The sequence below is a fragment of the Colias croceus genome, chromosome 16 (assembly GCF_905220415.1).
Source record: "Colias croceus chromosome 16, ilColCroc2.1".
In the NCBI taxonomy this organism is placed as follows: Eukaryota; Metazoa; Arthropoda; class Insecta; order Lepidoptera; family Pieridae; genus Colias; species Colias croceus.
The window spans coordinates 3012125-3028322 of record NC_059552.1 but is presented as its reverse complement, the minus strand read 5'-3'; the positions used below and the strand labels follow the sequence as shown (position 1 = coordinate 3028322).

General features: G+C 32.3%; 1 protein-coding gene across 1 annotated transcript; it reads right to left on the bottom strand.

Annotated features, from left to right (window-relative positions):
* Positions 1–1523: 1523 nt before the first annotated feature.
* On the bottom strand, positions 1524–15500 carry LOC123698701 (voltage-dependent calcium channel subunit alpha-2/delta-4-like). Its single transcript, XM_045645450.1, has 26 exons — positions 15475–15500; positions 14997–15273; positions 14256–14421; positions 13858–13989; positions 13307–13468; positions 13027–13145; positions 12684–12910; positions 12220–12442; positions 11711–11845; positions 11435–11527; positions 11302–11325; positions 11013–11039; positions 10530–10610; positions 10103–10177; positions 9082–9189; positions 8004–8263; positions 7572–7729; positions 7124–7255; positions 5978–6171; positions 5533–5670; positions 5096–5350; positions 4607–4703; positions 4250–4416; positions 3852–4013; positions 2299–2421; positions 1524–1915 (listed from the first exon to the last, which is right to left on the bottom strand). Exons 1-26 carry the CDS (start codon positions 15498–15500, stop codon positions 1796–1798), a joined length of 3681 nt encoding a protein of 1226 aa, XP_045501406.1. The 3' UTR covers positions 1524–1795.
* Positions 15501–16198: the final 698 nt, after the last annotated feature.

Sequence of the window (16198 nt, the reverse complement as noted above, 5' to 3'; positions counted from 1 at the left end):
TAAATATGATATTATTGCACTCAGTGCAACTGTTTTATGTTCTCTTAAGATCACATTAATGCAAGTTTAACCAAAGATTTTTCTAATACATCATATTCAATGGATTCTGATGAAGTTAAAGTAAGCAGATGTTGAATTATGTATTATTAAAATAATATTGCTTTTTAAGCTTTGAAACTTATTAAATAAGTTTAAATATACATTCATTATTTAAGGTTTGGATGTAGTAATAATTTTAAGGTCAATTTTATCGATATTCTTTCCCATAATTTTGACAAAATTTATTCCTTGATTGATGAAATGATTTAATCATTAAACTTGATGTCTAGAAGTATTTTTATTAATCAACTTTTGAATATCTACAATCATCACAAGATTAGGACTATAAACTTATGAATTATGATTCTCATATAGTTGTATGACGTCATTTAATCATATTAAAACATCTATATTTAATCATTATGTTGTTTATAAAACACATCTTCATTAAATTTATAATAATATTAGATATAGTGCCAAATAAAAGGAAAGAAGGCAATGAAAATAGGTAGATAGGTTTCATAATATTATTTTTTTCGAATTACGTAGAGTAAACAGGTTGTATAAAAATAATAAAGTAATATTTTTGATGATAAATAGAAACGCTAAACGAGTTCAAAGAAAATATTTTATTAATAACTTAGCATAACTTTCTGATTCAGTGTAGTATTTGTATAGATACAGTTTAAAGAAAGAATTATATTTTTTCCATTAAAATTAGTGTATCTAGAATAAATTTAAAGTACACACAGTTTTCTTATCTCAATTCTTTTCAAGTAGAAGCTCAAATAGAATTTCTTAGAATAGTCTGATTTTTCCGAGTTTTGAAATTTTAATGCTATTTCTAATTTAGGACAGGTGTTACTTGTATGATGTATTCTTATTCTCAAAGGTAAACAATGGAATGGTGATTAACGATAAGATAATTTGGTTTCAAGTGATAATATTGCATTTTAATTGCAGCTCCTTTATCTAAATTATTATTTCCATTTTTTATTCCTGGATTTTTCAGATTCTATCAATCTTTAAAACTCGCTGTTTTTAGGTTTAAGATAAAAATAAGGTTGCGCATTGCGTATTGAATATCTGAGGCTAATATTTGTTGTATGAGAAGTGGATTAAAATCTCAATTACTTTCTCTCTATTTTTCTTAAATATGCAATCTTATGCAAACTTTTTGTTACCTATATTCAAAGCAGTTTTGTAATATGTATATTTTTGTTTACAAGCTTTGTTTATTTGCCTCGAAGGCAAACTTAATTTATTTTCGAATATTTAATTTATTTATGATCTGTTAAACACCCACCAATATAACTTTGCATTCCATTCATTTTTTTTAATATTGTTTTAATTTTTAAAGTTACTATAATTTAATAAATGTGTATGTAATTAAGGAAATGTAATTTTACAACTTTGTGATTTGCCAGTTGGCACCATCAGTATTATATAGATATTTCCGAACCAAATACATTAAATAAAATGAGTTGAGAAATAATTCGACTTTTATTTACACCAAAACACACATCTTTTAATTTTTTCACAATACAACATAGAATACAATTTTGCCATTGCCATTTTAAAAACTAATTTAACGTAAAATAACAATTTTAACGTCGAGATTCAAGATAAGTATACATTAAATTTGAGAGTAAGTATAGATGTTTAAAACCTTTGCTCGATAATGTAAGGTTTAAGGCAATTTTTCACCTTGTGAAGATAACGTTTTCATCTGCATCGAATCTTGTCGTTATATTTTTCATTTTATAATCAAATGTATTATAATTTTGAGATATAGGAGTAGATGGGCGAGTTGAGTTGTGTTTGCGTTGTTTTCGGGGTCTGGAAGCCATGGTCCGCACTGCCTGTATCCAGCTTCCTGGAAAGAAAAATAAATACCTATTTTTATTAAAGTTAATATAAATCAAAAGCACATAAGTATTAGAGTAAATTTACAGTTCGATTCCCAGCTGAGACATTAACTCTTTTTCGGAAAGGATAAATAAGACGGTATACCAGTATAATATGTGATAATATTGTAGAGGGGATTACTGTTTTCTGTCTTCTAACGTACATATACGTATGAAGTGCGTATAAGTGTATTAATTGGTGAACGTGTATGTTGCGTAGGCGTGTTTGAGATTGCGTGTGCGTGCGTGTAAAAGGTTGTAAGGTGATGTATCTTTAAGGTTTATGTGTGTGTGTGTGTCACACAGAACAAATTAACCTCCTTTATATGTTCTGTGGTGTGTCATATCTTACCGCGGTATAATTATGTGGGTAGCACGTTGCCTGCGGCGGTCGCGCGGGCAGCGGCACGCGTACGCGCCAGCACGCCAGCTGGCTTGCTGAGCCACGTAGTGAGCTGACTTCACGCATTTGTACCTGAGTGTTACAAATAGTATTTTAGGAACTTGATTAAAATAATACATATTGTCACATAAAAATATCAAAAAATTTAAATAATCCTATTAAAAGTTGCAAATTAGCATAGATATTCTTGTAAATTGGGCAAGCATTTCTAACGATGAACCTATTTATTAAGACTAGAATCTTAGAGTATATATACTATCTATAGAGTGCGAACAACCAAGTGGGAACAGTAGGCACAGGTGGGAACAACACGACGTTCCCGCCGCGAGCGCTCGCAGTCGTGGTTGAGTGCTCACGAAGTGCGTTGCTCTGGATTTTTTTTCATATTACGAATAAACATGGTGAAATGTGCTGTTCTATCTTGCAAAAACGATACTAGAAAATACACAAAATTGAAATCCACTATCACATTCCATCAGTAAGTCGATTGTTATACTTATTTTTATGAAAATAAATCTAGCATCGCGGGGGTGAAGGGTAGGTGAGAGGCGGACACGCGCAGGCTTGCTCGCGCGCCTCACTGCCGCCACGTGATCGTAGTGATGTGACCTGACCAACGCTGTACTCGATATAAAGTTTACTAGAAGAACTATATTTTAACAAATTATTTATTGAACTTAAAATTTTAAACTCTTTTAAAAATGTATTATAAATATATTTGTGGTGTGTTTTGTATGATACACTTTCTAATATTATGAATGCGAATGTAAATGTAAAGTATGTAATGTTACGATATATTTTCTGAACCGCTAAATTGATTTTGAAGATTTTGATAGTAGAATGGATAAAATTAAATAAAAAAAATATTAATATTATTTATTATATTATCATTTTAAATTATTAATTATTTCTTAATATTTTTTACCATTTTTAAAACATTATTATTATGGTTTGATTTATTATTAAAGAAATAGCACTAAACCTGATCTTTTATTTTATTAACTTTATTATTTAAAAAGTACTCACGTTTTTCTGATATTCCAATTAAAGATATTTTTTTAAAGTACTTATAATTAATACAAGAAAATTTCATATATAATATTTAATATTCAAATGGAATAAACAAACTTTATTCAGTTGGTAGACAAATTTAAAATTACATATTTATACTTTATTCGTATATTTTTCCTTTAATAACTTATTGAACATAAAATTTACTTATGATACATATTTATTTACATAACTTATCGACAGTTCAACACGCAATTGATACCTACCCATCCCTATTTGTCACACACACATCTATATAGTATCTATAGCTCATCTGCCTACGATGCGCAATAAGCAATTTGTGCAATACACTCGCTCTATACTATTGTATATACTCTAAGACTAGAATATTATACCGATTACGTTAGTGTTTCGAAGGGTTTAAAGCTAACTTGACTTTTTTAACGATTTTGATACCTATTCACAATACTAAGAAACCGAAATGTACTTACTGGCTCGTTAACCAGCGAGTCATCAAGAGGAGGTCCGGTGTAAGGGCAGTGCAAGTAAATGGCGATCAGGATGAGGTTTGTGTCCGGAACTTTGGTCGCTACGAAGGGCCACTGGCACGGTTTCGCTGGACGATTTAGTGCTTCCATTGCTTTTTTGTTTCGCTGTTTAAAATAATTATAAAATGTTACATTTAGCTTGTAAACTTACGTATGCACTTAAAGTATGTACAAAATGTCATATCTATAATTTAAAAAAATGCGTAGAACTATGAAATGAAAAACATGTCATGAACATACCGAAACCATTCCACTGAAAAAATAATACGCTACGTTGCAGTTGGATCATAAACGTACGTTAACGTTTCAAAAACATAAAATAAACTATTATTTTGAAATACCTGTAGTTCATAAATCGGTCTGGAGCGGTCACAAGTGGCAACTCTTGTGCGGTTAATAACCACGCGCTCGTCGTACAACCGCTCGTATTTCTCCCGCTCGAAGTCGCGCTGCAACCGCTTGCGGCGCTTCTCCCGCTCCAGATTTGTGTCTCTGATCGCCATTGTGCCTTTTACCGTAATAATCATACTGTCATTTATAAATATGATACTTACAATAATTTAATGTACAATTAATGCTCCGGTGGGTTATGGTTATATGAAAAATTTGCTACCTACACGAAGTTTAACATTAAAAAATAGCAGAATTTTTTATAAAAACAAACAATTTTAATCTGAAAATAAGTATCAGTTACTTACCGGTTGTTAATAGGCTCATAACAGTTATTAGATTCTGTGAAGCATACACAATGATCTTAATAGAACTCCAAAGAGACATAATAATTGATGGCAGTCTCTGAAACAATTTTATTACTACGATTTATTATTATTTACATGGGTATTAAGCAAACTTAAGCATTTAAGAACCTAGAGGAAATGCAAAAGGTATTTTTTTGTGATTTTTCTAAAGCTTTCGAGTGTGTCGTACAATAATTAATTTATTTATTATTAATTAATTAATAATTATTTTTAAATTTAAATTTCTATGAAATTGAGAATGATGTTCAAAATTCAGATCTTGAGCATCATGTGACATGTACTTTTTAGTAATCTAACCGAATTACCTTCAAACATCGCTAGGCGAAAGCAGTTTTGTAAATGGGTGTCCCCCTATGATATGTAGGTACAGAATATGTTCATAAATACTTTAGAGATATTTAAATTATATATAATTTGTTCAGTACTCACAGGAGCAGCTGCTTTCAGTTTTTCATCCTTCGGCGGGAAACAAACTCCCTGATAATCATGAACCCAACGTACTTTAAACACGCTTTCATTCAACAGAGCCCTCATTACCCCCGGGTGTTCAGTAGCGAGGTGCTTGTGTCTATCATTAGTTGCAGTTTGGTCAGAAACGATCCAGCCAGCGTCATCTATGAGAACGCATCTCCAGTTTGAGTGATCACATTGCGGCTCGCATTGAGATTTATCTTCGTGATTACACTGGATAAATGAGGAAAGGCTGATTTTAAAGTTTAATCATTAGATTAAAAATAGAAAACTAATAAATTGTTATTGAGTTCAAATATATAGATACCAATTAAAAGCAGAAGCACCGTATAGTTAGTTGTGCGTCATTTGTAAATTATGTTTTTAAATAATAAATTATAAATAATAATTCATACGTGTGCGTTTGTAATGGATTCCAGAACATCGTCGAGATGTTTTGGGTGGAAGTGATAGCCGGCCACTCCGATGATACCATGTTTTGTTGGGTGAGCCACAGTGCGGGCTGCTGTCAGCCACTGCCAATGTGGACCTAACTGTATTATAAACAAAAAAAATATTTTTATTGGGTCTTTACCATAAAGTGAGATATTCATTTTATTCAGAGGTTAATAATCGATTAATTATTTTACTAGCAGCTTTAAAGTCTTTGTTAAAGTAATATGGTATAAATGTTTTGATTGATATAAATGAACTCAAATGATCAACAACAAAAAGTACCTATAGGAGCTACTATAGCCTTTGCGTATGTGTTTTAAGCGATGGCTATAAGCCGCGTGACACCCAAAATCGATAAACCTAACTAGTTCAAACTATACTACTAAGAGCTATACTAAGACTCACAGGCACCACTTCCACATCAGTGTTCCTCTTCCTCCCCACGAGCGGTACAGGCGCGTGCACCACGAGCGTGTCGGACGCTGCAGACGCGCGGCGAAACCACGCTTCGAGTGGGCCGCGCGCCCACACCGCTCCCTCCATGGGGACTGCGTGTGAACTCGCCGCGTGATACACGTGCCAGCGGGTTAATCCGCTCTCTATGTTAAATAGGTTTCTAGTATATGAATCAATTACCAATGGCAGTTAGAGCATAAAACAAATAATATAGAGAACATAAAACAAATTGTTCTCACATCTCGTTACGGTAAGACTTCATGAATGGTTGGTTTCACGAAGAAATTATGAAACATGAGTGAATCAGTTAAAGTATAATATAAGGAGGCCATACAGGGTGGTAATACTGGTAATAACATAGACATGGCATGGATTTGAAGAAAATGTAGGATAATTGATTTTATGAGTTGATTTTTTTATAATAATTAATTTATTGAACAAACTTTAAAGCGTGAATAAAATCTAGAGCATGACATAGATAATAACTGCGTCATATCCTGGAGATTTGAAAAATAAATTAAAATCAATTACGTTAGATATAATGAGTGACTTCAAATCTTATCATGAAATAAATCTTGTTCTGAATATATTTTTCGTGTTATAAATCATCTTTATCACGTTAATAACGTAATGAATTTATTTTTAAAACAGAGCCGACAAACAATTCATCATCTTTTTATCTGGAGAGTATATTTAAATTTTCTCATTGCACATATTACATAACTAAAATTAAGTGTTAAATATTAAATAAATCAATAAAATTATTTTATTACCCGGGAAAGTAAAAGTACCCACGAATTAAAATATCTGCGACTCTATAGCTGCTTAAACCAAAAACCAAACGAAAGTGCCGAATATTCTTAACATCTAAAGTAATATTTTTAAATACCTAAAGTACTATCACAGTCTACAGAATACAGATATGTAAATAATAATATAATACTGGTACTTTGAATAGGTACTTCTTTAACAGATTTTTCCTCTTTTTCTTATTTATTTAAATTAACTCATTGAAAAATGTAAATGCTCATTTTTATATACATTTTGATCTATATTAACAAATGAGACGATATGCTTCCTATTATTCTAGAATACCTGTAGCAAGAAAGGTGGTTATAGAACCAAGAAGGCACGTAGAGCAGTCCTGCTCTCGGCCCTCATGTTCGAGCGCCCAGCGCCGTGTGATGATCGCTTCGTGGCTCAATCGGGCCATTAGATCTTCATTACCTTTAGATAATAAAAAAATATAAATGTCATTTATTTTTCTTTGTGATGAATTTCCCTTCTTGGGTTTTTTAAATAGATACTTTGCAAAAAGTTGTGCAATGAAAATTGGACAGAAAATTGTGTGTTAGGTCAAAAAATAGCCGATATACGATAATTAAATTTAATCGATGTTTAAGTCAAAACATTGGTCGTTATTTCTTATATCTGGTGTTTTTAAAATTAAATTCTTCTTCTTTGGTGTCTCAAAAAGTTCTTAGTTACGCAATTGAAAATTGAAATTAAAAACCACACAATTGATAGGTATCAGGTAACTTACAATGGTAGGTCTTTTCAAACAAAGTGGGCGGTATCGGAGAAAACAAATGCTTCAACTTTTGCATAGCGAAGTTCGGTTCATCTCTGCGCCGGCGCAGAAAGTGCAACACTTCCAACTCACGAGAATCAAAGTGAGGCTCTATGTGTCTGCAATATAACCTGTAAAAAACAAGATTCTTTACTTAGTTAAAATTCCTTTACTTCTATAAAAATATTTAAACCTAGATTATTCAAAATAAAACCTTTTCATAGCAGGTAATGTAAGCATATATTAACTATGTACCATTTTATTTTGTACTATTTCTCAATAAATTTAAAACTGGTAAGTATCTAAGTGAAGAAAATGCTCTCATTAGTGATGATGTACGTATATAAGTTGAATTTATGAATGTTAGAGTTATGCAAGCTACATTCGCGTAGATTAATATCTTACCAGTCAGGATGTACCGAAAAATCGGTACCAGACAGTGCTTTCACAGCGTCTTCTCCCAACTTCTGTGTCAGCTCTCCAGCCGGCGCCGCGTGATACAAGTTGTATGTCGGCAACGATACAATAAGTGTGTAATGGTCGTGAATCCTTCGCCAATGATAATCTCTCATCTCTAACATTACCCGCATTCCGTTATCATAAATACTTTTAGCATACATTGACCTAAAGCCTTGAGGTTCATCGATCACTAATGCTTTGCGGAACTGAAAAAATATTATATAAGTGAGAGATTTGCGTTTTTTATTGTTTTTTATTATCAAACTTTAATTGTTATAAAATACTTAAATTAGATAGGTATTGAAATAGCATTTTCGGAATTGTGAAATCTTGGACATCTCGATTTTCATGAAGCTTGAATATAGATATTAGGTATTTGAAGTGTTATGAACTCTATGTTCACGACTTATGCATTGTAACATAAGTATACGTAGATGTTGCGTAGATTTCAAACTTAATAGTAAAATATATACTTAATTAAGATATTAGTTTTAAAATAATTTTAAAGTCTAATGCCTCCTCCACACTACTCGCGAAGTTCCTCGGCGAAGTACTCGGCCGAAGTTGACTGAAGTCCGCGGTGCTACACTACACACTCGTTCAACTTCGCGAGGAATGCATACGTTCATATTCAGAACGTACTTCAGGTAACTTCGTGCCCTTTGACTCGGGCGCAAAAACCGACAACAAACGGAAGTCGACCGAGGCGGGGTAAAGTTGGACGAAGTAAGCCGAACTGCCCCTCTACACTATTCTATTCGTCTAACCTCGTTCAACTTCGCGAGTAGTGTGGAGGAGGTGTAACGTTGGTTTAATTATCCGTACTAATATTATAAATGCGAAAGTGACTCTGTCTGTCTGTCTGTTACTCAATCACGCCTAAACTACTGAACCAATTTGCATGAAATTTGGTATGGAGATATTTTGATACCCGAGAAAGGACATAGGCTACCTTTTATTGCGAAATATGTACCGCAGGCGAAGCCGGGGCGGACCGATAGTAATTTAGTTTTTGGAAACTTACATCAAGCCATTCCTGTGGATAATGCCTAGCATAGTGGTCGACAGCTGGTTGCTCAACATCTAAGAAGTCTACAGTTCTATATCCAGGCCTTAGAATATCGCCATCGAACTGTAATTTTAGTAGATAAAATAGTCTTATCATGTACTTACCTATTATTTGATAAATCTATATTACAAAACTGAAGAGTTTGTTTTTTTGTTTGAACGCGCTAATCTCGGGAACTACTGGTCCGATTTGAAAAATTCTTTCGGCTCATTTATCTAGGAAGGCTATAATGAAGAATAGGAAGGCTATAATGAAGAAGGCTAATAGACTAATCAACAGTGGAGCCACGGGGGTGAAACCGCGCGGAGTAGCTAGTTAATAATAAAATGAGTAGCCTGTATAAAATTGAAATACGTGGCAAAGAAATAGCATTATTTTTTTGTACAGAGTTTAAGGACTATTCGAACGTATTTTATAAAAAATTATATATCTGAGCTTCTGAAAAAAGGAACATATTTTAATTTTTAATTGATGCTTTTAACAGAAAATATGTAATTAGGAAATTCAAGTGGTAAGTATAATACCCAAGTGTCTAAATATGTGGGTTAATTTTATTAATAGCTGAACGATACTGATTTTTAGGAATTTATAAGATATGTTAATGACATTTAAATTGTATCCGGACCACTTTCAAAGAAATTCGCGAAAAAAACATTCCATATCTCAACTCTTTTCGATATCTTTAGATCAAAATATAACGCAACTACGATGTAATATTTAACGATTATTATCGACTTAATAATAAGGTTTCATATTATATTGTCTTTTACGTGACGCATGTCTAAAATTAATAAACGTTTTGATTTGATTTGACTTGACCAAGGACTTGACCCACACTTGACCCGAAAATAAAAACCAGTTTGAGCTTTTCATTAAAAATAGTCACAAAAAGTAAAAAAAAAGTAAAAATCCACTATATACCTATCCATGTAGTACTTATACATATTATAAAAAAATAATTGAATATAATACTTACTACTGGTTTCGTATTATTATGTAGAACAACGTTACCGCGGTGATCCAAGAGGCAGAGGGAGCCACCTGCGCCTAACTATGCAACCAAGCAACATAAGTTATATACCTAGCAAGGTGCAAGGAAGAAGTTATTATTATTTATTTATTGTTTATTTATTATTAATATACATTTATTGTGGGTTTACATAATATGGAAAATTAAATAGAACAGTACAATATTATAATGTTGTATGTAGATCTATAAGTGTCGATGAATAGTAAAATTATTCAGTCTTTATTTCGAGTAAGATTACTTTATCCATTCGGGTAGGTACAGGGTACCTACAGCTGACATAAAGTCTGGACAAAGCAGTCAAGAATATCTTTCAGTGAAACATAAACAGGGGCATCGGCGTCATACATAGTAATTCACATAACAACAGACTTACCAAATAATAAGGCAATATAAGTTTTAAATGGTCCAGTGGAATATCGACACCAGCGACACCTAGCAGTCTATTTACAGGATACTGAAAAGAGATAGAAGAGATAGAAGATGGGTAGGTAATTGAAATGATGGAATAGTAAGAAAAATGAAATCTTCTTTATAATTGATCTTGACTTCACGGATTAAAAAAAGATCGATTCTATGATGCTATATGTAAAACATAATTAACTAAAATTAAAGGAAATGTGTGTTGTTATTATTAAGATAATAATGTTTTGTTGATTCATAGGAGCATAAATAAAATAGTAATCATTCAACTATGTTATCTTGATAGCTTCTATGTATCTAGAGTATTTACGAACATAATTAATCAATTAACTATATTTTGAATGTCCATATTACTGTACAAGTAGACAATAGTGTCAAGTGTTCGGTGAATGTTCAAAGCAATAATTGTTTGTGGAATTTTATTAATCATACAAACCGTTCGTGTAGAGTTCCTTTGCTTTTCCTGTAATCAAAAACGATAAAAATCAGTGAGACATTTATCAGATTTACGACTTAATTTAAATTAAAAATATACGTGTTGTGAACTGCTATCGTTGCAAGATATGTATCGTAATTGTATCAGTTAAATTTTTCCACATAATTATGATTTTAATTAATATTCCTTGGAAAACGTATTCGATTAAATTTTTTCCGTCAATTAGAAAAATGCTCTTATTTATTCGAAAACATATTACCTACTTTATAATAAAAACATATTTTCTCACCTCATCTAACATGACTGTGATGTTCTGAAATAAAAAAAAAATTAAATTACATTAAATAAAAATTGGCAGAATATTATATTCACTTACTTAGTTACACATTAGTGTAAAAATAATCTAGTGGTAAAGTTGGTACCTCAGATTTTGTACTCTCGAAAACAGGCACAGCGACGCTCACTTGTAATCTATAGTTCATGTCTTCTCCTTCGTAGTATTGACCTTTTTTGTCCTAGAATTCATTAATTTTTAATTGTTATAGGAGATTAGAGATTAGAGGGAAAACAAAAAATATTTCTATGAATACAATCAAGCACAAAATATATTTTTTTGTTTGATTTAGGTATACTAGGTAAGGTCATGTTGAGTACATTGTTTCTTCTTTCGAAATTCAGAGTTACCTCTTTGTACTCACTAATTTGTACATATGCGCTTCATTGTTGCTAACGTCTTTCAAGAATTTGTCTTTGTTCCTTCTCAATTGTTTGTACCGATATACTTGTTCTGCGCTTTCTTTTTGCTCCCAATGAAATTCTCCACGTCTTGGGTCCTAAAATAATTCGTCACATATTAAACGGTTGGATATGGCTTCATATTATTTTCATTATAGTTTTTATATTCATTATAGTTTTTCGACATTTGCAATAGCTCAAATTCTTCCTACATCATATGCCATAGAAATAAACAAACTAAACATAAACGTAAATATAAACATAGTGAGTTCTTTTACGTACATTACAACTGACTCTCGATATTAGTTATCACAAATTCACGATGACGCATTGTCACCAAAATCGATTACCGTTAGTTATATATAGTGGTTCGCACCTGTTGAAATCAAAATCTATACATTTCCGACAAGCTTAGTTTCCTTTGAGCTGATGTTCCACAACAGAAACATGCTGATAAAGAACGGGAAATTACCTCAATATGTGCGTATACATCGCTATACACCCTTAGGCGCTTCTTTCGCTGCGCCACAAGCGGCCGTTCCAGCACCCGTAGGATCTTGATCACCTGCTCTGTGACGTCAGAGTGTGTGATGAATTCCGCGAAGTAACCATCACGCTCACAGCTCACTGCGTCACCGTATAGACGTGTGTAGTCACGTAAGCCGTTTAAATCGTGGAGCCACATCACAAATAGCCTATAGAAAAGTTTTCTTTAATATAAAAGACTCTTTTATATAAAAGACTCTCTCTTTAATCAATTTAAAATAATTTTATGAGAGCGACAGATAAATCAGAATAATAGAATGGATATAAAATTACGACTCTACATTAATCATGTCTCAAACCTAAATTCGCATCGCCATTTGCCATTGACCTAAAAAGCTCATGATTTTTGAATGTTTGTGTAACTATTGGCTAAGTTTCCATTTATCATACCTTATTTTACCTTCAGGATCGAGTTGTCGCATTAAAGTAGTGTAATTATAATAGAGACTGTCGGTGACTAGCACAATAGCTTGCTGGCAAGCCTGTGGGCGGTTCAAATGTTTCTGTTTCTTTAACAACTGTACAGCGTATGCTAGTGCATCTCCTATTAATGATTCGTTTACCATTTTCTGTAACTTAAGTGCTGACATCATAGCCGCTGAGTTCACGTGATTTGCCTTAAAATATTATAAAACAAATTGTTTTGTGAAATATGTGTTAATATTAGTAATATGTAGTAGGTAATTATAGTTCAATTGGTTTTCGTAGTTTTATTATTTAAAATAATACTTACTGGGACAAGCTTCTCGTTAAAACAGCTTATAGGCGATTCAACAACTAAATGAAATCGTAATACGTTTACTTGATCATCATCTGTGAGTGCATTTAGTAGAGTGGATGTGAAAATCTCCGCTGTAATGAAAGATCGATCAAAATATAACAAGGAAAAAAAATTAGGAAATTCCTTTTTCAGACGAATAATTAGATCTCTATAACAGCTCTATTTATAGCTCATTATATATTAAAAAGTTATTTTAATGAATATATTTTTTCCATATGAATATTGATCTCACCAATGACTTGATTAGAAGAATTATCCATAGAACCCGAAGCATCAAGTAGAATGAGCACATCCCGTGGCGCCCCGCTAGCGCTCACATACCACGGCCGCAATCGGCAATCATACACGTCTTCAGCTTCCACATTTAGGTTGTATAGACTCTGCCAGAGAGCAGCTTTGAGACGAAATAGATGAAAAATAATCTAAAGATCAGACTGAAAGAATTGCAGCTCATAAAGAGATATAGTGCCATAAGTAAAACGTATACGAGGCTCTACTTTTCCTAGAAATACAAGATGTATGTAAAATACAATAATTTGTCTTCTTTAAGCTGTCTCGTGTATTAGTTGTTTTTCACGTAGAACTAAAACGGGAATAGCTTTCTTGAGTAGGTCTTGGTTCGTGAGCCACAGGCATATTGTTTACTCTCGCACTTTGTTTTCAAAAGTAATATCGGGAAAAGTTATTATCAATTTAAGTATATAGTCGGGTTGGAAAAAATTGTCATGTCATAAGCTGATTCGTAAAGCTCTATAAACCTATTTTATATTATCGTAATCTTACCCGGATAATGTCTAAGGAATCCTTTAGCACTGCACATGTACTGGAAATCGAGGGTAGCGTCTTGAGCGTAGTTTTCACGAAAGGTGGGTAGTAGACCTTCAGACCAATAAAGATGTTGCTGGACACGAGGGTCTGACAAATAATCGCATGTATCATTATCGATTGACTACATATTAAACATTTTTTTTAAATAGAGTTGTTCAAATATATGGAAGCTTGGTTAATTGCTTCAATTTTCGAACAGAAAATAAGCAATGAATTAGTCGTTATATTTTTTCACATTGCTAAATAGGTAGTTAGTATCTAGGATTATAAATAAATAAATGTGTCTATTTGTTTTTTTTTTTTAATAATAAATTTTAACATGATATTTTCAAGAAAAATTTTTATATATTTACCGCAAGCAAATACTTCAGCGACGACATGCACACTGCTCGTCTCCAAGGAAACCCGGGCGTTGAAATGGGAACTGCTATGTAGCTTCACTTTATTCAGGCTTTTACATGATGTCGACATCTCCCACATGCTTTCAGTGGGCTCAGCTTTTTTTAAAACATCTAAATCCTACAAATTCTGGTTTCTTAATACTCTTATATAACAAAATTAGTACCGACCTATCTAATTAACTTATATTATCTTCACTTAAAATATACCTACACGTATTACAATGTGCATATTCTAAGTTGTTTTTAATATTACTTTTTCTAAGGTTTTATGTGACTTTGAATGATAAGTGTTATCATTTTAATTGTCTGCACAATAATTTCGTATAAGGTTGAAAAATGAAAATATAGACAATAGGAAATGATTGAACCTGTAAGTCTGAGTAAGTTCCGTAATAAATTGAACTAATTATTCTAGAATTAACGATCGTTAATGAAGGCGCCAAGTAGGCGCTTGATTTCAACAACCAACATCAAAGTGAAGATCGAATCGATAGATATAATGGTTAACATAGCGCCGTTAATTGAACCTTAGTTAACTGCAAAACAAATACATATAAATAATTATTATAGAATGTAGGTGACTATTTATTTTGTATCAATATTAATTGATATTATTTAATGTATATAAAGTATATTAAAAGTCAACGAAAGATTTCAGATGTACATCTATTTTTAATGTCTGAATTAACTCACCACACTGTGATCAAAAGTGTAATTTAAAGGTGGTTGTATTTTATTTTCTAGATTATACGTCGATAATTCCTCAGCCCGTCTCATTATAGCTTCAGCGGCTTTAACTCTTCTATCTAAAAGGTCCTCTAAAGCATTCGCAGCTTTCTCTAATATATCGGTTCCATTTCGTAGTTCAATTTTTGTATCAGAGAACCCCTTTGATAAAACGTCTCTACGAACAACTTTTCTTTCTACTTCATAAAGGCGCTCGTGTATTTCGTATGCCCATTTTTTGATCCTTAAAAAAACATGTTCGTTTGATAATCAAAAACTAAATAATATCCAATAAATTGTGGAAAGAAATCATAAACACAAGTTATAGGTAGTTTTTAAAATAATGTAAACTGTAATGTACTATCCTAATTTTGGTTCATATTGAAATGAAAAGATTTTCATCACAATAAAAGTTAATTACAAGTAAAACAAGTCTACAACTTACTGTTCACGGCTAATTATTCTTGGCATGTTTGTCGGTTTTTTTGACATCGTATCCTTAACTTTAATATTGGTCACATTATTTATTTTCAGTGAAATATTTTTGGCTTTGCTTTTGTTTAGCAATATGTAACTTTGATGCTCCTCCAGCGACTTTCTAATACCGTCGACATTGTTTTTATTCACACCTTTTGCTTCGATAAATGTAACTAGATATAATAGAAGAAGGAATAGGTTTAACTTCATGTTTATTATTGTTATTATTGTTGTTTTGTTTATGATGGAGTTCTGTAGTTTGTGTTAACAGCGCGGTAGGTAGGAGCGAACTGCGCGCAGCCTCTCATAATCACATCTGAAGATTGGCTCCCGCCCGTCTGGCGTCAAGTCGCCTCCTACCGCTTATGAGCTTTTAAGGGATGTTTTTCTCGTAAATTGTAGCAATGTTGCTTGCAAATTGCTGTTAAAAGGCCGTTCAATGATACTAAAGCAACTTTATTGTTCGTTATATTTTTTGTATATCTGCTATTTTATTTAATTTCATTGTTTACTTTATTGTGTCTATACTCTGCGATATTCCAGTAGCTAAACGGAATATTAAGGTCAGTATTTAAAAGTACTTGTAAATTATAACTTGCAGTGCACCCATAAATAAAAGCTTCACTTTATTTATTTCTTCTCTTCTTGCTTTCCGCCTGCGGCTTCGCCCGATTTGTCTAATACATACAAAA

Excerpts from the sequence above, each read along its gene's own strand:
- LOC123698701 (XM_045645450.1), bottom strand. The coding sequence starts at position 15,500 with ATGCCAAGAATAATTAGCCGTGAACA. Across the intron at positions 5,351-5,532 it reads AATCCATTACAAACGCACAC|TGTAATCACGAAGATAAATC; the intron begins GTATGAATTATT and ends TCATTTATCCAG. Across the intron at positions 4,704-5,095 it reads AACTGAAAGCAGCTGCTCCT|AGACTGCCATCAATTATTAT; the intron begins GTGAGTACTGAA and ends AAATTGTTTCAG.